This window comes from Acanthaster planci, linkage group LG11, assembly GCF_054643075.1.
Source record: "Acanthaster planci isolate LZ-2023a linkage group LG11, COTS_SCS, whole genome shotgun sequence".
Classification (NCBI taxonomy): domain Eukaryota; kingdom Metazoa; phylum Echinodermata; class Asteroidea; order Valvatida; family Acanthasteridae; genus Acanthaster; species Acanthaster planci.
Window position 1 is genome coordinate 10912758 of NC_141787.1, and position 26333 is coordinate 10939090.

General features: G+C 46.5%; 1 protein-coding gene across 1 annotated transcript in view; it reads left to right on the forward strand.

The window, feature by feature from the left end:
* Positions 1-26333, forward strand: part of LOC110984815 (uncharacterized) — a 339182-nt gene that overhangs the window by 2309 nt on the left and 310540 nt on the right. The window contains exon 2 of the mRNA XM_087143523.1: positions 10243-14594. Within this exon, the coding sequence (XP_086999649.1) occupies positions 10243-14594 (4352 nt within the window). The remainder of the gene's footprint in view (positions 1-10242; positions 14595-26333) is intronic.

Below are 26333 nucleotides of genomic sequence, written 5' to 3' on the forward strand. Positions count from 1 at the left end.
CTTTGGGTGTACTAAGGCATTGCTGCCAATCCTTTGAGTAAATTGAGGTTATTGCACCAAATGTGGACACACCCACTTTAGTGAAAGGCAACTCACCTTCCAAAATGGCTTACGATACTCTGAGCCTTTTTGCAAACAAAACCCCACACGCTTCGTTAAGTAATGGTGTATATGTGATATTTGTAGGAGTCAGCAAAAATGAAGCAATGCAAAAAGAAAAAAATGATTGTGATGATTTCACCTTTATAGCCACGCTTGTTTGAAAACGTGAATGATGCCGTTCAGGGTCTGCTGTTATAATTTACGCTCCTGACATGGAAAATGAATGTTGAATTTTTTTCTGAAGTTTGGTTCCTGGCCCGCATGGGAGAACCCATTCATATCGAGCAACAAACGAGTGGTAACGCATTGTTGTTGTCACGCAGGTTGTGATTAAAGGGCTGTTTTCCTGTTGTTGGCAACCGTAGATTATAGGCAATTTTTCACGGCTGAGATAAGAACTGATTTTAGACACTTGGAAGTGGTACATATATGTATAAAGCAGCTAACATAATCACGCAAAGGCATTTTTTGCAAAGAACAACCCAGTGTTGGACGTAGGCGGGTAGAGGGGGTTCAGGATTCCAACATCGACCTTTTTGTAATCCTTCACTGTCTCACTAATTAAGAACAAAAAACACAAGTCTTGGATCGGTCCTTCAAGCATTTAAATTCTGCAGAATCCAGGTTTTAGTGTCCTTTTAAGAAGTGTCCTGGGAACATTTCGAACCCCCTCTCTGATAATCCTGGACCGTCCCTCAACATGGCAAGTACTCTAAAAGACGGATCACTATTAAACTTTTTGACCAATTCAAAGTTACTTCTAACCTTATACCCAGCAAGAAATGAGACCGAGGGGTACCTCCCAACATGTTCGATCCCTATACACATTCCAGACTATTGTTACTTAACACATCCCCCTGCGAGACAATGACCAACACAAAGCGGGGGGGGGGGCGGGGGTTCTCTCCGTCTCATACCTTGCTGCATATGTCTAACCTACTAGCCAGTTTAACCATAAAAATCTAGAATTTTCCAACGGTTTCAGGGTTCTTTAAAGGTAAGTCATACCGCTCATTCCAGCAGGTGGGACCCGTCCAGGCAACTCTTGTTATCCGTGTAAATCCGCTGTTGACCCCCTTGTGAAATTTCATTGCAACAATTAGGTTTTAGTAAGACCAGCGTCTTCAAGGCCACAACCATTTAAACCGGTACCCGGTGGCATCGGCGTTTTCAGAGCAGTCTTCGTAATGAAAAAGCGAGCTTTAGAGTTAATTGACGCCCTTTATCTTGGCGGGCAGAAAGTTTTAAGAAACTGAGCTGGCAACTGGAAAATTCGGTGTTTAGACAGAGTCAGAAGTTCCTGCAATTTTGCGCACGCCTCTAATGGTGGCCAGCGCCACCGGCAAATAAAATGCAGACGCCACCTTGCCTTGAATATCGAGCACCCGAAAAACTTATTATTAGCAAGAAAATAAAGGCCGGTTCACACTTCAGGCGAACGCAAAGCGAAGCAAATTTGACGTTAACTTTGCAGTAGAAAAATGTGTCCAGCAATTCGTAAAGTGATTATTTATCCGATGTCACGAATTTGCGTTCGTTTTCGCCCCTTCTCGCGAAATACAAGAATCAGCCTGTACAACGTACAACTAATCTCGCGAAGTACAAGAATCAGCCTGTACAACGTACAACTAATCTCGCGAAGTACAAGAATCAGCCTGTACAACGTACATGTACAACTAATCTCGCGAAGTACAAGAATCAGCCTGTACAACGTACAACTAATCTCGCGAAGTACAAGAATCAGCCTGTACAACGTACAACTAATCTCGCGAAGTCCAAGAATCAGCCTGTACAACGTACAACTAAGAATCGAGTAGTGTGATTGTTTGTGTGGAAACAAATTGAACGGTTAATATTTTCCAAATTTCCTTATGTCAACAATATTCAGCATTCTCCATTACTTTGAATATCGGCTTATCACGAGAAATTTTCTTTACTGTGAATTCTTCTGTATTTTGACAAAATATCCCGAATGTCATCCGGAGAAGACCCAAATTGTGATCTCCTCTCAAAAAGCAACGTCCATAACAACACTAAAATCATGCCCTCTCTTCAAGACTGGCCATGTATTGTCACCTTAAGCTTTTCTTTAGTAAGTGTCCCCTCCGTAAAGGAAGGTCAAGCGACATTGGCGTCTGACTTAACGAAGTCTTCTGCATGGGAAAAGCATAGCGCGTTGTCGCTGGCCGCACATAGACACGCATAATTTTGATGAGCCCTTTTCAAGACTAAGCTCTTTTTGAAAGGCAAAATTACCAGGACTTGAGAAGATCTTATCCACTGCAAATCACCAGTGACTGGATGGTAAATACACCTCTCTGAGGTACATCGATTATACCGGTCTAATTCCCCCAGCTGGAAAATCCTGACTTTTAATTGACTTTCTATGACTCTGTGCATACATTGAGGCTGCGATTAATCCAAAAAGAAGGGAAACGATTATCATTGCTGTTTTGCCCCTTGCATATGTAGAACGTGTGATCAGATGGACAAGAAAAAGTTCTACGCAGTGTCTTTAATTATTTTGTGCTGGGGAGATGGGATTATGTGGGGGTGACTCGCTCAGCTGCGGTAATTTGAAAAGCAAACTAGGCCTAAGTGGCATTGTTCATGACACAGATGTACATCTGTTATATGTTTTTCATTCCTGCATAACCTCACATACAAATGGCGTCTTTCTTGCTTTTTAAATTGTTCTCTTATTTTGAGTTTATAAATGAAGTTTGGTGGTTGAGAATTTTTTAAAATTCTTACGATCCGCCTTATTTTGCTTGTTAGGAAAATGTGTGGGGGTAATTCATCAGCCCGACCCCCGCCATCATGTGTGTTTGTGTTTGTGCCGGTGTGTGTGGATAACCCCTTATCCCTGTGGTTTTACATACACCGTATTAAAGCAATGGCGTCAGCAGATTTCGAGTGGGGGGGGGGGAATTTCCGATGTGATTGTTCAAAACCTTGAAAAAACCCCGAGAGCACAAATCTATCAACCTTTGTGCTGGGTGCTTTTCAGTCCTTTAAAACATCGCACATGTCCTGGGGCTAATAACCCACTCCCATTCAATACGCTACTTCAGTGAAGACGCCACTAAAATGTAGGCTAGTCAATTTGGGAATACCTTGACAACAGATTATTCCATGCTGGTGTCTACTTTCAGAGTGCCGATTTTGCATTATTTTTATCAATTTTACAGTTCCTATTTGGCTCTTCAGTTTCCTGCTCTCTTCGCCTCTGCTCAGTTTTGCAGTCAGCTCAATACGCCTCTGAGACTTAATATGGTCACTTCGATTGTTAAGTAACCCCACTCAGTTCCCGACTCCGTATTCCACCGTTAACCATTGCTGAAGCACATAATTTACCGTTCAGCGTGTGGATTCGCGCGTACCATTCTACTTAATTGGACAGCCACATTCCACAGGGTTTTCGTACCTTGAATTCGATCAATTTATTTGCGCATTCCACGGGATTTTGTCTCGAATTTGCCGGTCGGATCAATACTTGATGTTAAAGGAATCGAAATGGTATATGACGACCTCTAGCAGCTACCGGGTACTCTCCAAACGTATCATATGTTTACGCGACGCAGCAAATTATCGTGGTCACAGCTGAGAATTGTTTAACCACAAAACTGGTCGGCGGGTAATAGGTACATACCTGGTAAATATATTTTCATGACTTGAAAGATGGAATGTTTCATTCAACGAGGTGGAGCCGAGTTGAGTGGAACGTTCATCTTTCATCGAATAAGATATTCTAACCATTGCACGAGTGAAACAAACATTAATTGTTTGTTTTATATAACTGTAATAATTACAGATGCTTGTCATTTGACTTATCTTTAAATAAATTTCAAACAATTTCAAATCCCAATAACTTTTCCGACCACATTGTTATTCTCGCACTATCGCGTGTTGCACGCGCTCACGCTGCGTGTTGCGCTTGTGCTGCCTTTTGAGGGACGAGGCCATTCATAATGTCGTGGAATTAAGGATGATCCTAACCGTTGTATAAATTATTTTTATCATCCTCACATGGGCGAATAGTACCTGACGCGGCAAGGATGGCAGGAATAATGAATATCACGTGATACATGTCAATCAAATGACACGAATCTGTATGGCGGTTATTTAAAGTAATTTATCGTCCAATGTTGGAATGGGAGGAAACGGTGATTTCAATGTTTAGAGAAAACAAAGAGTATTATATTCCTAGAAACCAAGGGCCCTGAATAATCCAAAACTAGTTGCGGCCTGCTTTCTTGGCGGTGTTAGGGCTTCAATTGTCTGAAGATCATTAGGCGAGAGTATTTTCTAGCGCTAGTGGTAAGGGATATCTCTCTTTCCTCTTTGTTTTTTTTCTTCTATTTTATTGTATTCTTCCCTCCCACTTGAAGTCCTTCTTTGTTTTTCATGAGACCATCAATCCTTTTTTGGTCTTTCCAGTCGTCCTCTAAAATTAAATTTGTCTTTAAAAAACAGCGATCACCAACTTATAAAAGAAAATGCTGGCGCTATGGTTAAGTTTCCAATTGGCTGGTTCTGGGTTACCGCGATAGACCTCAAAGTAGAATCCAAGTTTCAGCTGGCAGAAAATTCAGTTTCTTAAAACTGATATCAAAACATAAAAATCAACGAGTAGAAAGTGAGAAAATTGGGTTGTGCACTTTTGGAACATTCCGTTCAATTTGTTTAGTGGGAATTTGAAATCTGCACGTTGTCCAATTTCGCATGAAAGTCCTGTTATTGAACATGTTCCCGCTTTTCTTTGGCGAAGGTTCCGAATCAGTTCATGTTTCAGCAGCTTTTCCTTAGTGCCTTACCAATTTATGTTATCGTTTGACTTCATATTTATTTCGTTTTATTCTAGAGACATCAGCATCACTTATGAGCTTAGATATCTCGTCATCTGTAAATAAAACTGGGGCTTTACATTAATTATGATTTATGAATTTTGTGAGCAGTTTGTTATTTTGTTTGTCTTTAAATATGATGCGGGAGAGACGAAATTTATGGGATTGCCTATTCCTTAATGCTCCCCAAAGTGTGGTTTAAGCCCTCAGATTTAGCCGCACAACTAAGACAAGTCGTGGAAAGCTAAACAAAGAAATTTCCTCCCCCCAAAAAATAATTTGACCCTTTGAAAAAAATATAATCTGCGATCCGCCCACGATGGGGATTAATTCAGGAGTTGTATTTTAAAAGCAACCAGACGACATCATAACTTCACAACTACACTGCTGAAGCGCTATTTTCCTTAATTTTCAATGAAAAATACGTGTAATCATTTGGATAATTTCAATGTTTGGTTCCCTTAAAGTGATCCTTGCAACTATACTGGATGTTTAGGAATGAAAACGTGACCCATCTATTTTGTAACAAGAAATAATTTAAAAGGAAAACGACAAATAACATACGAAATCACAATGTTAACTATCGACCCGGTCCTAACAAGAGGAAAAGTTTGTTAACCCCCACATAATTACTGTTGTCACCAGCTTTATTTGTTAGGGAGAGAAGATTTGAAAATTATATCGAGAATCATAAAAATCATTGCCAGAGGTAGCTGAAATGGGCAAACCAATAGTTGACCCCGAATCTATAAAATGGCCTTTAGATGCTTGCCCCTTCTTTCCATCTCCCAAATGAGGGAAAAGACAAAATCAGGTCTGCCTAGATCCTGGGAGTAACGCGCAAAAATCCACCTCGGCCAAATTACATAGTCGCTTACAGTATTAACTGTTTTAAGGCTGTGTAATCCAATGCATGGCTTCATTACTTCCAACAAATCAGTTCGCTGTCAAGAGGAACACCGAGTCATGAATATTATTCTTACAGCATCAACTAACCGCGGCAAATGTTGTTCGGGAGCTCCAGTGAAAAGAAATGCCTAGGTTAAATCTCAATCCAATGTGGGGAAATGTAAACCATGTTAATGTGGCAACCCTATTAATTTGGTACATGTAATCCAAGTTTTTACATCCACATATTCTACCTTCTTGGGCCAAAACTGTCTTTTAGGAACTGATGAGAGGGTAGTTGCCCATTTACAAAGGGTCCCTTAAGCTCCTCTTCAAAGGTCCAGAAAATACAGTATGAATAACTTTTACGTAACAGTCCTTTCACCGAGTCTGCACCACACCCAGTATATCAATGGTAAGCCTTTATGTCAATATCGATTCCTTCATGGAGAGGACAGTAACCAGCTTGGAAGGCGGGCCAAGAAGAATGTTGACTGGCGGACGGGTTGGAGGGGAAAATACCCAAGTAAAGCTGTAAAATGCAGAAAAATGTTTTAAATGCTGTTTTTTGGTGAGTGACAAGAAGTAGAATCAAGTGGAGGATGACGGCAATAGGAGAATGTCTTCAATAACGCCATTCTTCATTCTATTCTGTTGGCTTGGATTTTCTCTTCCAGTTGTCCTATGTAATGCCACAGGTGGGTAACATTGTAGTAAAGGAATGTTTTGTTTTGTGACATCTTTGTTCCGTTTATATATTATAGATTATTTGTCGTTGTTGAGATTACGGTAGGCTAATATCATGAGAGACTGGATGATGTGGCTTGATGCATTTATTATAAGTAATGAAAACAACTGATTCCAAGAAGCTCATAATAAATAGAGTGCCTTTACTGTCCTCCATAATACAAGACGGATTGAACAAGCCACCGAATAAAGGTAGGGCCAACAGGGGCCATACCCACTCCCCGAAAAAGGAGCCTTCTTTTGGGAATAAAGAAAGAAAGGCATTTTTGTTCAGGCTTTACTCACCTGGAAAGCCAAATATCAGAGGTGATTTGAAAACTATTCAAAATACGAGTACTGTTGTACAGGTCTCCAAGTGAAGGGGCAATTTACTCTGATAAAGCACTATGTCCTACCTTTCGCTGCAGAAACTCGCTATTTTCAGCCTCTCTCCCCGATCAAATCTGATCCTTTCAAACTTGACCGGTCTTCCAAAGCGGCAAACAACTTCCCTACCTTTGTGCCTAACAGGTCCCTGCAAGTTCATTGGAACCTAAGTCAGCCAGGTGGTCACAATCTATTCACACAAGTGGCGAACTATTACTTTTTCATGGTAACTTGTCTCATGACTGGACCAAAGTCTAGACTGTATTGTCATTCTATAAAGTAGGGGTCCAAAAGTGTGACCATTTGTGTCCATTTTACTCCTGACGTGTGTCATTTGACATGGAAATATTACTGAACTTCAAATTATTTTTATTCGTTCGGCAGGTAATCTGAATTAATTCATTACTCTTTGAATAAGAAAATACGTTCTGAACTTCCCAAATCATATGGGTGTGACAGGGAGATGAAGAAATGGACTGCTAATTCATAGAATGGCCCAAGTACTTGAAAGAACTCGAGATTGACTCGTCGTGACTTGTCTAGAACCGTGTTTTCCAATCGACCCCCATTTTCGTATTTTTATCTTTCAATTTAAAATGGTCCTCAAAATGAAATCTACATATATAGCTCCTTGAGTTCCACAACTTTGAAAACCCTTGCTCCAGCGCATATCCAAATTTTCCATCGTGCATGCCGTGTCCTACCATGGAGGACTTTTCTCCATGGTTCTACAGCGCGTTGTAATTACAATGTATCGAGAGAGGGCGCTGTATAAGTAAAAAAGGCACGTGCGAGCGTGCGGAGGGTACATTTCACCTCTGCTGGTCAAGAGTTTCAGTGTAAATTAATTTCGCAATGTTCAAGCGAAAGAATGAGTTTGTTGTCACTAGTAGGCTTGTGCCATGAAGGTATGCTCATACCATTTGGACTAAAAGCTCCTGGTTTGATTACGGAGAACTTGTTCTTTGGGTTGATGAAGCTGACCTATACCGGTCTGTACGTCTACCGCCTAAAAAAATGTTGGTTGACAATAGCACTGGCAGTTGGCGATGCACTTTTTGAGCCCCCCCAAACAATTCAGATCCACACTTCTGAAACTTTATGATCTCATATGCTTATTGTTTATTTTTTTCTTTTTCTCATCATAGCGTAAGTTGTGATAAGTATTATTCTCGACATCCATCATGGCTTATTACTGGCACTGACCATGGAGCTAGCTCCATGCTGTGACTGTGAAACCACGTCACATTTAAGCAGCTCAGTATGTTCAGCCACACTTTAGGCCTACAGGTGCGTAGAGGGAGTGGCCTCTTTTGGAGAGGCCACTTGAGCTAATTAACGTGTAAAAAATTTTTTTCGTCCAAATGCAACGACTATTTATCATATCCTACCCCTGTACACGCTAAAAAAGCTGGTTTAGTCACTTTACAGCCAGGGCCCCCCCTTAGCCAGAAAAAAATAAAAAAATCCAGCCAGCCTCCAGCCAACTCCCATAAGACTGTGTGCTAAGTGGCCCCTTATGTATAATCTAATAGATTATTTACAAAACAGTGCCTGGGGCAGACAGTGGAATGTTTCTTATCAGTGACAGCTGTCTTGAACTTTTCAGAGGCCTCTTTGGGCTGTCTTTGAAGTGTTATTTTGGCTGGGGGGGTGTTGTGATGGTGGTGTGGCTTGGCTGGTGTGTGGCGAGCCCCACCCCTCAAATCGGGATAGCCTGGGAAAACGGCCCTCCCATGGTACTGTGATGTACTTTTGGTGGTTTTTAAGAGCGGTAGAGACTAGGGGACAACCACTGAGGCATTTATGTACCTTTAGGATGGACTTGGGGCTCTGCAACCCTGAGAAATGATAGGGACTCATCTGGCGAGTCCGCTCCCGCAACCACATAAAAAAAAATCATTCCGCGTCCCTTTAACCAAAATGTGACAGAAAGGACCCTGAAATAGAGTGTTATTTTTGCGACCAAATGCAGTTAATTTTAATCACTAAATTAAAGTTCTAAGTACACGTAAAATTGCAGTAGTCTTTTCTCCAGCTAAGCAATAAAACTGTGAAACGATTTGAGCCTAAATGAACAAAGCATTATACCCACTTCTGCACACCACTATTTTCCCTGCAGTGACCTTTTAGGCCTCTGAAAGCAATAAATATTCTAAAAAGTGAAATTGGGGATTGAAAATATTGAAATAGGCCTGTAGGCCTATTCACTTCCATTGACAGGTCTCAGGGAGGTCTCAGGCAGGTCTCAGGGTTAAACATTTTCATAAAAGGGCTATTGCTTTGCTATGATGGAACTATTGGCAAATAATGCATTAGGATTGACAGATTGTGTAATGATTCGAATGTTGTGCTTATTCACCAATGGTACTCAATAAGAATTCCACACATATACGGATGGTACTTGACACCCTCTGCACAAATGTTCCACTTGGGGAAACTCACCCAAATGATCCTCTTGTAACCAATCAAAACGAGTTTTACACGTGTATCAAAAGGGACTACTTACAAATCCAGTATCCCCTTCTCCATTATGTTCAGCTTTGGGTTCAAAATGTATCAATATAGACAGATTTTGCCTTTTAATCTACATTCGTACATGGACAATAAGAGAAAAATAATTACTATATACCAGGAGCCGAACAGCCTTGTGAAGAAACTGGGTTCTCTCTCTGGCTGCTTTCAGCTCTCAAACATCTTTTGAAAAAAATTGGCCATTTAGTGTCACCAATTTTTATAATGGAACTTCCAAGACTTTTTACTTTCCAAGGTTAGCCAAAATGCAACTCTAATTTTAAGATGAAAAATCAAAGTGGGCCAACTTCACTGTCACCCACCACATTTTTGTTTCTCAACCATCGTACATGCAGAAGAAAATAAAATCCACTCTTTGATCTATTTTTCTTGCTGACTAAGGTTTAATTGCTTCATTTTTGGTTTGCCTTATCCTGGTATATGGCAAAACCCAGTTTTACAAATACTTCCTTTCTTTGAAATGTTTTAATATTCAATTTTTCTTTTAGCATCAAACGTATAATGCTAATCCAGCTACTTGGTTTTGGCCTTCACCTGCGGAAGTTATTTTTACTAATATCTTTGTTTATGATGCCTGCTCATGCAAACAACCTCTTGAAAATGTAATAGTTTTTTTATCCAACTTATTTCTCTTCTTGGTAAGTTAAGAGAATGTGCATTTTTGTAACAAGTATTTTAAATGGCCACAATAGAATGAAGTCAGGAAACACAATAATGGTACTTAATTATGTTACAATTTGTGTTTTTTTATACACAGATGAAATTACTACAGAAGCCAGTACTTCACAAGAGATTACCTCTTCAAGAAACCAAACAACACATTTACAAGCCACAACGGGAGCTTCAACACTGCAGGTAACAACAGTACCTGCCACAACAGTGGCACAGTACACAACTGATTCAAATCCTGCAGCAACAGGTTCGGTATATAGCACAAGTGGCACCTTACACACAACTCAAAGCAATAAAATAACTACAGTAGATGGAACAAACACTGCTGCCAGGACAAATGGCGATTTAACCAAAACAACAGAGATCACATCAAGTATCACCACTGCTACTGTTGAGAAATCGGGAGTTTTAGAGACGACTATTGCTGATGTGACTATTACGGGCATACTAACAACCACAGCCCAACAGACCACTGCAGCTGCAGATACAACAACTGTAGTGGAGACAACTGTGGCTGATTTTTTCACTACAGAGAAACAGACAACCAAAGCTGAACCAACTATTGCAGCTGCTGGGACAACAGGGGTGGATACAACTGTGGCTGATGTTACCACTGTAGAGGCACAGACAACCACAGACCAACCGTCCTCTGCAGCTGCTGAGACAACAACAGTGGTGGAGACAACTGTCTCTGATGTTACGACTCTTGTTGCTCAGACAACCACTGCCCAACCGACCTCTGCAGATGCAGAGACAACAAAAGTGGTTGAGACTACTGTTGCGGATGTCACGACATTAGACACACAGACAACCACAGACCAACCGTCCTCTGCAGCTGCGGAGACAACATCAGTGGTGGAGACAACTGTGGCTGACAGTACGACATCAGAGATAGAGACCACCACTGTGCAACAGACTACTGTAGCTGCAGAGACAACATTAGTGGTGGAGACCACAGTGGCTGATGGTACCACTGTAGAGGCGCAGACAACCACAGCCCAACTGACTTCTGCAGGTGCTGAGACAACAACAGTGGTCGAGACAACTGTGGCAGATGTCACAACATTAGACACACAGACTACCACACAAAAGCCAACTACTGCAGCTGCTGAGACAACAACTGTGGCTAATGTTACCACTGTAGAGGCACAGACAACCACAGCCCAACTGTCCTCTGCAGCTGCTGAGACAACAACAGTGGTGGAGACTACAGTGGCTGATGTCACAACAACAGAGATAGAGACCACCGCCGCCCAACAGACCACTGTTGCTGCAGAGACAACATTGGTGGTGGAAACAACTGTGGCTGATGTTACTTCTGTAGAGGCACAGACAACCACAACCCAACGAACCTCTGGAGCTGCTGAGACAACAACAGTGGTGGAGACAACTGTGGCTGATGGTACGACATTAGACACACAGACTACCACACAAAAACCAACTACTGCAGCTGCTGAGACAACAAATGTGGTACAGACAACTGTCTCTGATGTTACGACTCTTGTGGCTCAGACAACCACAGCCCAACCGTCCTCTGCAGCTGCTGAGATAACAACAGTGGTGGAGACAACTGTGGCTGATGGTACGACATTAGACACACAGACTACCACACAAAAACCAACTACTGCAGCTGCTGAGACAACAACAGTGGTGGAGACAACTCTGGCTGATGTCACAACAACAGTGATAGAGTCCACAGCCGCCCAACAGACCACTGTAGCTGCAGAGACAACATTAGTGGTGGAGACAACTGTGGCTGATGTTACCACTGTAGAGGTACAGACAACCACAGACCAACCGTCCTCTGCAGCTTCTAAGACAACAACAGCAGTGGAGACAACTGTGGCTGACGGTACGACATCAGAGATAGAGACCACCACTGCTCGACAGACTACTGTAGCTGCAGAGACAACAACTGTGGTACAGACAACAGTCTCTGATGTTACGACTATTGTGGCTCAGACAACCACTGCCCAACCGACCTCTGCAGATGCAGAAACAACAACACGGGTGGAGACAACTGTGGCTGATGTTACCACTGTAGAGGCACAGACAACTACAGACCAACCGTCCTCTGAAGCTGCTGAGACAACAACAGTGGTGGAGACAACTGTGTCTGATGTTACAACTGTAGAGGTACAGGCAACCACAGACCAACTGACTTCTGCAGGTGCTGAGACAACAAAAGTGGTTGAGACAAGTGTGGCCGATGTCACAACATTAGACACACAGACTACCACACAGAAACCAACTACTGCAGCTGCTGAGACAACAACAGGGGTGGAGACAACTGTGGCTGGTGTTACCACTGTAGAGGCACAGACAACCACAGACCAACCGTCCTCTGCAGCTGCTGAGACAACAACAGTGGTGGAGACAACTGTGGCTGACGGTACAACATTAGAGAAAGAGACCACCACTGCTCAACAGACTACTGTAGCTGCAGAGACAACAACAGTGGTACAGACAACTGTCTCTGATGTTACGACTCTTGTGGCTCAGACAACCACTGCCCAACCGACCTCTGCAGCTGCTGAGACAACAACAGTAGTAGAGACAACCGTGGCTGATGTTACCACTGTAGAGGTACAGACAACCACAGACCAACCGTCCTCTGCAGCTGCTGAGACAACAACTGTGGTACAGACAACAGTCTCTGATGTTACGACTATTGTGGCTCAGACAACCACTGCCCAACCGACCTCTGCAGATGCAGAAACAACAACACGGGTGGAGACAACTGTGGCTGATGTTACCACTGTAGAGGCACAGACAACTACAGACCAACCGTCCTCTGAAGCTGCTGAGACAACAACAGTGGTGGAGACAACTGTGTCTGATGTTACAACTGTAGAGGTACAGACAACCACAGACCAACTGACTTCTGCAGGTGCTGAGACAACAAAAGTGGTTGAGACAAGTGTGGCCGATGTCACAACATTAGACACACAGACTACCACACAGAAACCAACTACTGCAGCTGCTGAGACAACAACAGGGGTGGAGACAACTGTGGCTGGTGTTACCACTGTAGAGGCACAGACAACCACAGACCAACCGTCCTCTGCAGCTGCTGAGACAACAACAGTGGTGGAGACAACTGTGGCTGACGGTACAACATTAGAGAAAGAGACCACCACTGCTCAACAGACTACTGTAGCTGCAGAGACAACAACAGTGGTACAGACAACTGTCTCTGATGTTACGACTCTTGTGGCTCAGACAACCACTGCCCAACCGACCTCTGCAGCTGCTGAGACAACAACAGTAGTAGAGACAACCGTGGCTGATGTTACCACTGTAGAGGTACAGACAACCACAGACCAACCGTCCTCTGCAGCTGCTGAGACAACAACTGTGGTACAGACAACAGTCTCTGATGTTACGACTATTGTGGCTCAGACAACCACTGCCCAACCGACCTCTGCAGATGCAGAAACAACAACACGGGTGGAGACAACTGTGGCTGATGTTACCACTGTAGAGGCACAGACAACTACAGACCAACCGTCCTCTGAAGCTGCTGAGACAACAACAGTGGTGGAGACAACTGTGTCTGATGTTACAACTGTAGAGGTACAGACAACCACAGACCAACTGACTTCTGCAGGTGCTGAGACAACAAAAGTGGTTGAGACAAGTGTGGCCGATGTTACAACATTAGACACACAGACTACCACACAGAAACCAACTACTGCAGCTGCTGAGACAACAACAGGGGTGGAGACAACTGTGGCTGGTGTTACCACTGTAGAGGCACAGACAACCACAGACCAACCGTCCTCTGCAGCTGCTGAGACAACAACAGTGGTGGAGACAACTGTGGCTGACGGTACAACATTAGAGAAAGAGACCACCACTGCTCAACAGACTACTGTAGCTGCAGAGACAACAACTGTGGTACAGACAACTGTCTCTGATGTTACGACTCTTGTGGCTCAGACAACCACTGCCCAACCGACCTCTGCAGCTGCTGAGACAACAACAGTAGTAGAGACAACTGTGGCTGATGTTACCACTGTAGAGGCACAGACAACCACAGACCAACCGTCCTCTGCAGCTGCTGAGACAACAACAGTGGTGGAGACAACTGTCTCTGATGTTACGACTCTTGTGGCTCGGACAACCACTGCCCAACCGACCTCTGCAGATGCAGAGACAACAAAAGTGGTTGAGACTACTGTTGCCGATGTCACGACATTAGACACACAGACAACCACAGACCAACCGTCCTCTGCAGCTGCGGAGACAACAACAGTGGTGGAGACAACTGTGGCTGACAGTACAACATCAGAGATAGAGACCACCACTGTGCAACAGACTACTGTAGCTGCAGAGACAACATTAGTGGTGGAGACAACAGTGGCTGATGGTACCACTGTAGAGGCGCAGACAACCACAGCCCAACTGACTTCTGCAGGTGCGGAGACAACAAAAGTGGTTGAGACTACTGTGGCCGATGTCACAACATTAGACACACAGACTACCACACAGAAACCAACCACTGCAGCTGCTGAGACAACAACAGGATTGGAGACAACTGTGGCTGATGTTACCACTGTAGAGGCAGAGACAACCACAGACCAACTGACTTCTGCAGGTGCTGAGACAACAACAGTGGTTGAGACAACTGTGGCAGATGAGACAACTGTGGCTAATGTCACAACATTAGACACACAGACTACCACTAAAAAACCAACTACTGCAGCTGCTGAGACAACAACAGGGGTGGATACAACTGTGGCTGATGTTACCACTGTAGAGGCACAGACAACCACAGACCAACCGTCCTCTGCAGCTGCTGAGACAACAACAGTGGTGGAGACAACTGTCTCTGATGTTACGACTCTTGTTGCTCAGACAACCACTGCCCAACCGACCTCTGCAGATGCAGAGACAACAAAAGTGGTTGAGACTACTGTTGCGGATGTCACGACATTAGACACACAGACAACCACAGACCAACCGTCCTCTGCAGCTGCGGAGACAACATCAGTGGTGGAGACAACTGTGGCTGACAGTACGACATCAGAGATAGAGACCACCACTGTGCAACAGACTACTGTAGCTGCAGAGACAACATTAGTGGTGGAGACCACAGTGGCTGATGGTACCACTGTAGAGGCGCAGACAACCACAGCCCAACTGACTTCTGCAGGTGCTGAGACAACAACAGTGGTCGAGACAACTGTGGCAGATGTCACAACATTAGACACACAGACTACCACACAAAAGCCAACTACTGCAGCTGCTGAGACAACAACTGTGGCTGATGTTACCACTGTAGAGGCACAGACAACCACAGCCCAACCGTCCTCTGCAGCTGCTGAGACAACAACAGTGGTGGAGACTACAGTGGCTGATGTCACAACAACAGAGATAGAGACCACCGCCGCCCAACAGACCACTGTTGCTGCAGAGACAACATTGGTGGTGGAAACAACTGTGGCTGATGTTACTTCTGTAGAGGCACAGACAACCACAACCCAACGAACCTCTGGAGCTGCTGAGACAACAACAGTGGTGGAGACAACTGTGGCTGATGGTACGACATTAGACACACAGACTACCACACAAAAACCAACTACTGCAGCTGCTGAGACAACAAATGTGGTACAGACAACTGTCTCTGATGTTACGACTCTTGTGGCTCAGACAACCACAGCCCAACCGTCCTCTGCAGCTGCTGAGATAACAACAGTGGTGGAGACAACTGTGGCTGATGGTACGACATTAGACACACAGACTACCACACAAAAACCAACTACTGCAGCTGCTGAGACAACAACAGTGGTGGAGACAACTCTGGCTGATGTCACAACAACAGTGATAGAGTCCACAGCCGCCCAACAGACCACTGTAGCTGCAGAGACAACATTAGTGGTGGAGACAACTGTGGCTGATGTTACCACTGTAGAGGTACAGACAACCACAGACCAACCGTCCTCTGCAGCTTCTAAGACAACAACAGCAGTGGAGACAACTGTGGCTGACGGTACGACATCAGAGATAGAGACCACCACTGCTCGACAGACTACTGTAGCTGCAGAGACAACAACTGTGGTACAGACAACAGTCTCTGATGTTACGACTATTGTGGCTCAGACAACCACTGCCCAACCGACTTCTGCAGATGCAGAAACAACAACACGGGTGGAGACAACTGTGGCTGATGTTACCACTGTAGAGGCACAGACAACTACAGACCAACCGTCCTCTGAAGCTGCTGAGACAACAACAGTGGTGGAGACAACTGTGTCTGATGTTACAACTGTAGAGGTACAGGCAACCACAGACCAACTGACTTCTGCAGGTGCTGAGACAACAAAAGTGGTTGAGACAAGTGTGGCCGATGTCACAACATTAGACACACAGACTACCACACAGAAACCAACTACTGCAGCTGCTGAGACAACAACAGGGGTGGAGACAACTGTGGCTGGTGTTACCACTGTAGAGGCACAGACAACCACAGACCAACCGTCCTCTGCAGCTGCTGAGACAACAACAGTGGTGGAGACAACTGTGGCTGACGGTACAACATTAGAGAAAGAGACCACCACTGCTCAACAGACTACTGTAGCTGCAGAGACAACAACAGTGGTACAGACAACTGTCTCTGATGTTACGACTCTTGTGGCTCAGACAACCACTGCCCAACCGACCTCTGCAGCTGCTGAGACAACAACAGTAGTAGAGACAACCGTGGCTGATGTTACCACTGTAGAAGTACAGACAACCACAGACCAACCGTCCTCTGCAGCTTCTAAGACAGCAACAGCGGTGGAGACAACTGTGGCTGATGGTACGACATCAGAGATAGAGACCACCACTGCTCAACAGACTACTGTAGCTGCAGAGACAACAACCGTGGTACAGACAACTGTCTCTGATGTTACGACTCTTGTGGCTCAGACAACCACTGCCCAACCGACCTCTGCAGCTGCTGAGACAACAACAGTAGTAGAGACAACTGTGGCTGATGTTACCACTGTAGAGGCACAGACAACCACAGACCAACCGTCCTCTGCAGCTGCTGAGACAACAACTGTGGTACAGACAACAGTCTCTGATGTTACGACTATTGTGGCTCAGACAACCACTGCCCAACCGACCTCTGCAGATGCAGAAACAACAACACGGGTGGAGACAACTGTGGCTGATGTTACCACTGTAGAGGCACAGACAACTACAGACCAACCGTCCTCTGAAGCTGCTGAGACAACAACAGTGGTGGAGACAACTGTGTCTGATGTTACAACTGTAGAGGTACAGACAACCACAGACCAACTGACTTCTGCAGGTGCTGAGACAACAAAAGTGGTTGAGACAAGTGTGGCCGATGTTACAACATTAGACACACAGACTACCACACAGAAACCAACTACTGCAGCTGCTGAGACAACAACAGGGGTGGAGACAACTGTGGCTGGTGTTACCACTGTAGAGGCACAGACAACCACAGACCAACCGTCCTCTGCAGCTGCTGAGACAACAACAGTGGTGGAGACAACTGTGGCTGACGGTACAACATTAGAGAAAGAGACCACCACTGCTCAACAGACTACTGTAGCTGCAGAGACAACAACTGTGGTACAGACAACTGTCTCTGATGTTACGACTCTTGTGGCTCAGACAACCACTGCCCAACCGACCTCTGCAGCTGCTGAGACAACAACAGTAGTAGAGACAACTGTGGCTGATGTTACCACTGTAGAGGCACAGACAACCACAGACCAACCGTCCTCTGCAGCTGCTGAGACAACAACAGTGGTGGAGACAACTGTCTCTGATGTTACGACTCTTGTGGCTCGGACAACCACTGCCCAACCGACCTCTGCAGATGCAGAGACAACAAAAGTGGTTGAGACTACTGTTGCCGATGTCACGACATTAGACACACAGACAACCACAGACCAACCGTCCTCTGCAGCTGCGGAGACAACAACAGTGGTGGAGACAACTGTGGCTGACAGTACAACATCAGAGATAGAGACCACCACTGTGCAACAGACTACTGTAGCTGCAGAGACAACATTAGTGGTGGAGACAACAGTGGCTGATGGTACCACTGTAGAGGCGCAGACAACCACAGCCCAACTGACTTCTGCAGGTGCGGAGACAACAAAAGTGGTTGAGACAACTGTGGCCGATGTCACAACATTAGACACACAGACTACCACACAGAAACCAACCACTGCAGCTGCTGAGACAACAACAGGATTGGAGACAACTGTGGCTGATGTTACCACTGTAGAGGCAGAGACAACCACAGACCAACTGACTTCTGCAGGTGCTGAGACAACAACAGTGGTTGAGACAACTGTGGCAGATGAGACAACTGTGGCTGATGTCACAACATTAGACACACAGACTACCACTAAAAAACCAACTACTGCAGCTGCTGAGACAACAACAGGGGTGGATACAACTGTGGCTGATGTTACCACTGTAGAGGCACAGACAACCACAGACCAACCGTCCTCTGCAGCTGCTGAGACAACAACAGTGGTGGAGACAACTGTCTCTGATGTTACGACTCTTGTTGCTCAGACAACCACTGCCCAACCGACCTCTGCAGATGCAGAGACAACAAAAGTGGTTGAGACTACTGTTGCGGATGTCACGACATTAGACACACAGACAACCACAGACCAACCGTCCTCTGCAGCTGCGGAGACAACATCAGTGGTGGAGACAACTGTGGCTGACAGTACGACATCAGAGATAGAGACCACCACTGTGCAACAGACTACTGTAGCTGCAGAGACAACATTAGTGGTGGAGACCACAGTGGCTGATGGTACCACTGTAGAGGCGCAGACAACCACAGCCCAACTGACTTCTGCAGGTGCTGAGACAACAACAGTGGTCGAGACAACTGTGGCAGATGTCACAACATTAGACACACAGACTACCACACAAAAGCCAACTACTGCAGCTGCTGAGACAACAACTGTGGCTGATGTTACCACTGTAGAGGCACAGACAACCACAGCCCAACCGTCCTCTGCAGCTGCTGAGACAACAACAGTGGTGGAGACTACAGTGGCTGATGTCACAACAACAGAGATAGAGACCACCGCCGCCCAACAGACCACTGTTGCTGCAGAGACAACATTGGTGGTGGAAACAACTGTGGCTGATGTTACTTCTGTAGAGGCACAGACAACCACAACCCAACGAACCTCTGGAGCTGCTGAGACAACAACAGTGGTGGAGACAACTGTGGCTGATGGTACGACATTAGACACACAGACTACCACACAAAAACCAACTACTGCAGCTGCTGAGACAACAAATGTGGTACAGACAACTGTCTCTGATGTTACGACTCTTGTGGCTCAGACAACCACAGCCCAACCGTCCTCTGCAGCTGCTGAGATAACAACAGTGGTGGAGACAACTGTGGCTGATGGTACGACATTAGACACACAGACTACCACACAAAAACCAACTACTGCAGCTGCTGAGACAACAACAGTGGTGGAGACAACTCTGGCTGATGTCACAACAACAGTGATAGAGTCCACAGCCGCCCAACAGACCACTGTAGCTGCAGAGACAACATTAGTGGTGGAGACAACTGTGGCTGATGTTACCACTGTAGAGGTACAGACAACCACAGACCAACCATCCTCTGCAGCTTCTAAGACAACAACAGCAGTGGAGACAACTGTGGCTGACGGTACGACATCAGAGATAGAGACCACCACTGCTCGACAGACTACTGTAGCTGCAGAGACAACAACTGTGGTACAGACAACAGTCTCTGATGTTACGACTATTGTGGCTCAGACAACCACTGCCCAACCGACTTCTGCAGATGCAGAAACAACAACACGGGTGGAGACAACTGTGGCTGATGTTACCACTGTAGAGGCACAGACAACTACAGACCAACCGTCCTCTGAAGCTGCTGAGACAACAACAGTGGTGGAGACAACTGTGTCTGATGTTACAACTGTAGAGGTACAGGCAACCACAGACCAACTGACTTCTGCAGGTGCTGAGACAACAAAAGTGGTTGAGACAAGTGTGGCCGATGTCACAACATTAGACACACAGACTACCACACAGAAACCAACTACTGCAGCTGCTGAGACAACAACAGGGGTGGAGACAACTGTGGCTGGTGTTACCACTGTAGAGGCACAGACAACCACAGACCAACCGTCCTCTGCAGCTGCTGAGACAACAACAGTGGTGGAGACAACTGTGGCTGACGGTACAACATTAGAGAAAGAGACCACCACTGCTCAACAGACTACTGTAGCTGCAGAGACAACAACAGTGGTACAGACAACTGTCTCTGATGTTACGACTCTTGTGGCTCAGACAACCACTGCCCAACCGACCTCTGCAGCTGCTGAGACAACAACAGTAGTAGAGACAACCGTGGCTGATGTTACCACTGTAGAAGTACAGACAACCACAGACCAACCGTCCTCTGCAGCTTCTAAGACAGCAACAGCGGTGGAGACAACTGTGGCTGATGGTACGACATCAGAGATAGAGACCACCACTGCTCAACAGACTACTGTAGCTGCAGAGACAACAACCGTGGTACAGACAACTGTCTCTGATGTTACGACTCTTGTGGCTCAGACAACCACTGCCCAACCGACCTCTGCAGCTGCTGAGACAACAACAGTAGTAGAGACAACTGTGGCTGATGTTACCACTGTAGAGGCACAGACAACCACAGACCAACCGTCCTCTGCAGCTGCTGAGACAACAACTGTGGTACAGACAACAGTCTCTGATGTTACGACTATTGTGGCTCAGACAACCACTGCCCAACCGACCTCTGCAGATGCAGAAACAACAACACGGGTGGAGACAACTGTGGCTGATGTTACCACTGTAGAGGCACAGACAACTACAGACCAACCGTCCTCTGAAGCTGCTGAGACAACAACAGTGGTGGAGACAACTGTGTCTGATGTTACAACTGTAGAGGTACAGACAACCACAGACCAACTGACTTCTGCAGGTGCTGAGACAACAAAAGTGGTTGAGACAAGTGTGGCCGATGTTACAACATTAGACACACAGACTACCACACAGAAACCAACTACTGCAGCTGCTGAGACAACAACAGGGGTGGAGACAACTGTGGCTGGTGTTACCACTGTAGAGGCACAGACAACCACAGACCAACCGTCCTCTGCAGCTGCTGAGACAACAACAGTGGTGGAGACAACTGTGGCTGACGGTACAACATTAGAGAAAGAGACCACCACTGCTCAACAGACTACTGTAGCTGCAGAGACAACAACTGTGGTACAGACAACTGTCTCTGATGTTACGACTCTTGTGGCTCAGACAACCACTGCCCAACCGACCTCTGCAGCTGCTGAGACAACAACAGTAGTAGAGACAACTGTGGCTGATGTTACCACTGTAGAGGCACAGACAACCACAGACCAACCGTCCTCTGCAGCTGCTGAGACAACAACAGTGGTGGAGACAACTGTCTCTGATGTTACGACTCTTGTGGCTCGGACAACCACTGCCCAACCGACCTCTGCAGATGCAGAGACAACAAAAGTGGTTGAGACTACTGTTGCCGATGTCACGACATTAGACACACAGACAACCACAGACCAACCGTCCTCTGCAGCTGCGGAGACAACAACAGTGGTGGAGACAACTGTGGCTGACAGTACAACATCAGAGATAGAGACCACCACTGTGCAACAGACTACTGTAGCTGCAGAGACAACATTAGTGGTGGAGACAACAGTGGCTGATGGTACCACTGTAGAGGCGCAGACAACCACAGCCCAACTGACTTCTGCAGGTGCGGAGACAACAAAAGTGGTTGAGACAACTGTGGCCGATGTCACAACATTAGACACACAGACTACCACACAGAAACCAACCACTGCAGCTGCTGAGACAACAACAGGATTGGAGACAACTGTGGCTGATGTTACCACTGTAGAGGCAGAGACAACCACAGACCAACTGACTTCTGCAGGTGCTGAGACAACAACAGTGGTTGAGACAACTGTGGCAGATGAGACAACTGTGGCTGATGTCACAACATTAGACACACAGACTACCACTAAAAAACCAACTACTGCAGCTGCTGAGACAACAACAGGGGTGGATACAACTGTGGCTGATGTTACCACTGTAGAGGCACAGACAACCACAGACCAACCGTCCTCTGCAGCTGCTGAGACAACAACAGTGGTGGAGACAACTGTCTCTGATGTTACGACTCTTGTTGCTCAGACAACCACTGCCCAACCGACCTCTGCAGATGCAGAGACAACAAAAGTGGTTGAGACTACTGTTGCGGATGTCACGACATTAGACACACAGACAACCACAGACCAACCGTCCTCTGCAGCTGCGGAGACAACATCAGTGGTGGAGACAACTGTGGCTGACAGTACGACATCAGAGATAGAGACCACCACTGTGCAACAGACTACTGTAGCTGCAGAGACAACATTAGTGGTGGAGACCACAGTGGCTGATGGTACCACTGTAGAGGCGCAGACAACCACAGCCCAACTGACTTCTGCAGGTGCTGAGACAACAGTGGTCGAGACAACTGTGGCAGATGTCACAACATTAGACACACAGACTACCACACAAAAGCCAACTACTGCAGCTGCTGAGACAACAACTGTGGCTGATGTTACCACTGTAGAGGCACAGACAACCACAGCCCAACCGTCCTCTGCAGCTGCTGAGCCAACAACAGTGGTGGAGACTACAGTGGCTGATGTCACAACAACAGAGATAGAGACCACCGCCGCCCAACAGACCACTGTTGCTGCAGAGACAACATTGGTGGTGGAAACAACTGTGGCTGATGTTACTTCTGTAGAGGCACAGACAACCACAACCCAACGAACCTCTGGAGCTGCTGAGACAACAACAGTGGTGGAGACAACTGTGGCTGATGGTACGACATTAGACACACAGACTACCACACAAAAACCAACTACTGCAGCTGCTGAGACAACAAATGTGGTACAGACAACTGTCTCTGATGTTACGACTCTTGTGGCTCAGACAACCACAGCCCAACCGTCCTCTGCAGCTGCTGAGATAACAACAGTGGTGGAGACAACTGTGGCTGATGGTACGACATTAGACACACAGACTACCACACAAAAACCAACTACTGCAGCTGCTGAGACAACAACAGTGGTGGAGACAACTCTGGCTGATGTCACAACAACAGTGATAGAGTCCACAGCCGCCCAACAGACCACTGTAGCTGCAGAGACAACATTAGTGGTGGAGACAACTGTGGCTGATGTTACCACTGTAGAGGTACAGACAACCACAGACCAACCATCCTCTGCAGCTTCTAAGACAACAACAGCAGTGGAGACAACTGTGGCTGACGGTACGACATCAGAGATAGAGACCACCACTGCTCGACAGACTACTGTAGCTGCAGAGACAACAACTGTGGTACAGACAACAGTCTCTGATGTTACGACTATTGTGGCTCAGACAACCACTGCCCAACCGACTTCTGCAGATGCAGAAACAACAACACGGGTGGAGACAACTGTGGCTGATGTTACCACTGTAGAGGCACAGACAACTACAGACCAACCGTCCTCTGAAGCTGCTGAGACAACAACAGTGGTGGAGACAACTGTGTCTGATGTTACAACTGTAGAGGTACAGGCAACCACAGACCAACTGACTTCTGCAGGTGCTGAGACAACAAAAGTGGTTGAGACAAGTGTGGCCGATGTCACAACATTAGACACACAGACTACCACACAGAAACCAACTACTGCAGCTGCTGAGACAACAACAGGGGTGGAGACAACTGTGGCTGGTGTTACCACTGTAGAGGCACAGACAACCACAGACCAACCGTCCTCTGCAGCTGCTGAGACAACAACAGTGGTGGAGACAACTGTGGCTGACAGTACAACATTAGAGAAAGAGACCACCACTGCTCAACAGACTACTGTAGCTGCAGAGACAACAACAGTGGTACAGACAACTGTCTCTGATGTTACGACTCTTGTGGCTCAGACAACCACTGCCCAACCGACCTCTGCAGCTGCTGAGACAACAACAGTAGTAGAGACAACTGTGGCTGATGTTACCACTGTAGAAGTACAGACAACCACAGACCAACCGTCCTCTGCAGCTTCTAAGACAGCAACAGCGGTGGAGACAACTGTGGCTGATGGTACGACATCAGAGATAGAGACCACCACTGCTCAACAGACTACTGTAGCTGCAGAGACAACAACCGTGGTACAGACAACTGTCTCTGATGTTACGACTCTTGTGGCTCAGACAACCACTGCCCAACCGACCTCTGCAGCTGCTGAGACAACAACAGTAGTAGAGACAACTGTGGCTGATGTTACCACTGTAGAGGCACAGACAACCACAGACCAACCGTCCTCTGCAGCTGCTGAGACAACAACTGTGGTACAGACAATAGTCTCTGATGTTACGACTATTGTGGCTCAGACAACCACTGCCCAACCGACCTCTGCAGATGCAGAAACAACAACACTGGTGGAGACAACTGTGGCTGATGTTACCACTGTAGAGGCACAGACAACTACAGACCAACCGTCCTCTGAAGCTGCTGAGACAACAACAGTGGTGGAGACAACTGTGTCTGATGTTACAACTGTAGAGGTACAGACAACCACAGACCAACTGACTTCTGCAGGTGCTGAGACAACAAAAGTGGTTGAGACAAGTGTGGCCGATGTCACAACATTAGACACACAGACTACCACACAGAAACCAACTACTGCAGCTGCTGAGACAACAACAGGGGTGGAGACAACTGTGGCTGGTGTTACCACTGTAGAGGCACAGACAACCACAGACCAACCGTCCTCTGCAGCTGCTGAGACAACAACAGTGGTGGAGACAACTGTGGCTGACGGTACAACATTAGAGAAAGAGACCACCACTGCTCAACAGACTACTGTAGCTGCAGAGACAACAACCGTGGTACAGACAACTGTCTCTGATGTTACGACTCTTGTGGCTCAGACAACCACTGCCCAACCGACCTCTGCAGCTGCTGAGACAACAACAGTAGTAGAGACAACTGTGGCTGATGTTACCACTGTAGAGGTACAGACAACCACAGACCAACCGTCCTCTGCAGCTTCTAAGACAGCAACAGCGGTGGAGACAACTGTGGCTGATGGTACGACATCAGAGATAGAGACCACCACTGCTCAACAGACTACTGTAGCTGCAGAGACAACAACTGTGGTACAGACAACTGTCTCTGATGTTACGACTCTTGTGGCTGAGACAACCACTGCCCAACCGACCTCTGCAGCTGCTGAGACAACAACAGTAGTAGAGACAACTGTGGCTGATGTTACCACTGTAGAGGCACAGACAACCACAGACCAACCGTCCTCTGCAGCTGCTGAGACAACAACAGTGGTGGAGACAACTGTCTCTGATGTTACGACTCTTGTGGCTCGGACAACCACTGCCCAACCGACCTCTGCAGATGCAGAGACAACAAAAGTGGTTGAGACTACTGTTGCCGATGTCACGACATTAGACACACAGACAACCACAGACCAACCGTCCTCTGCAGCTGTGGAGACAACAACAGTGGTGGAGACAACTGTGGCTGACAGTACAACATCAGTGATAGAGACCACCACTGTGCAACAGACTACTGTAGCTGCAGAGACAACATTAGTGGTGGAGACAACAGTGGCTGATGGTACCACTGTAGAGGCGCAGACAACCACAGCCCAACTGACTTCTGCAGGTGCGGAGACAACAAAAGTGGTTGAGACAACTGTGGCCGATGTCACAACATTAGACACACAGACTACCACACAAAAGCCAACTACTGCAGCTGCTGAGACAACAACTGTGGCTGATGTTACCACTGTAGAGGCACAGACAACCACAGCCCAACCGTCCTCTGCAGCTGCTGAGACAACAACAGTGGTGGAGACTACAGTGGCTGATGTCACAACAACAGAGATAGAGACCACCGCCGCCCAACAGACCACTGTTGCTGCAGAGACAACATTGGTGGTGGAAACAACTGTGGCTGATGTTACTTCTGTAGAGGCACAGACAACCACAACCCAACGAACCTCTGGAGCTGCTGAGACAACAACAGTGGTGGAGACAACTGTGGCTGATGGTACGACATTAGACACACAGACT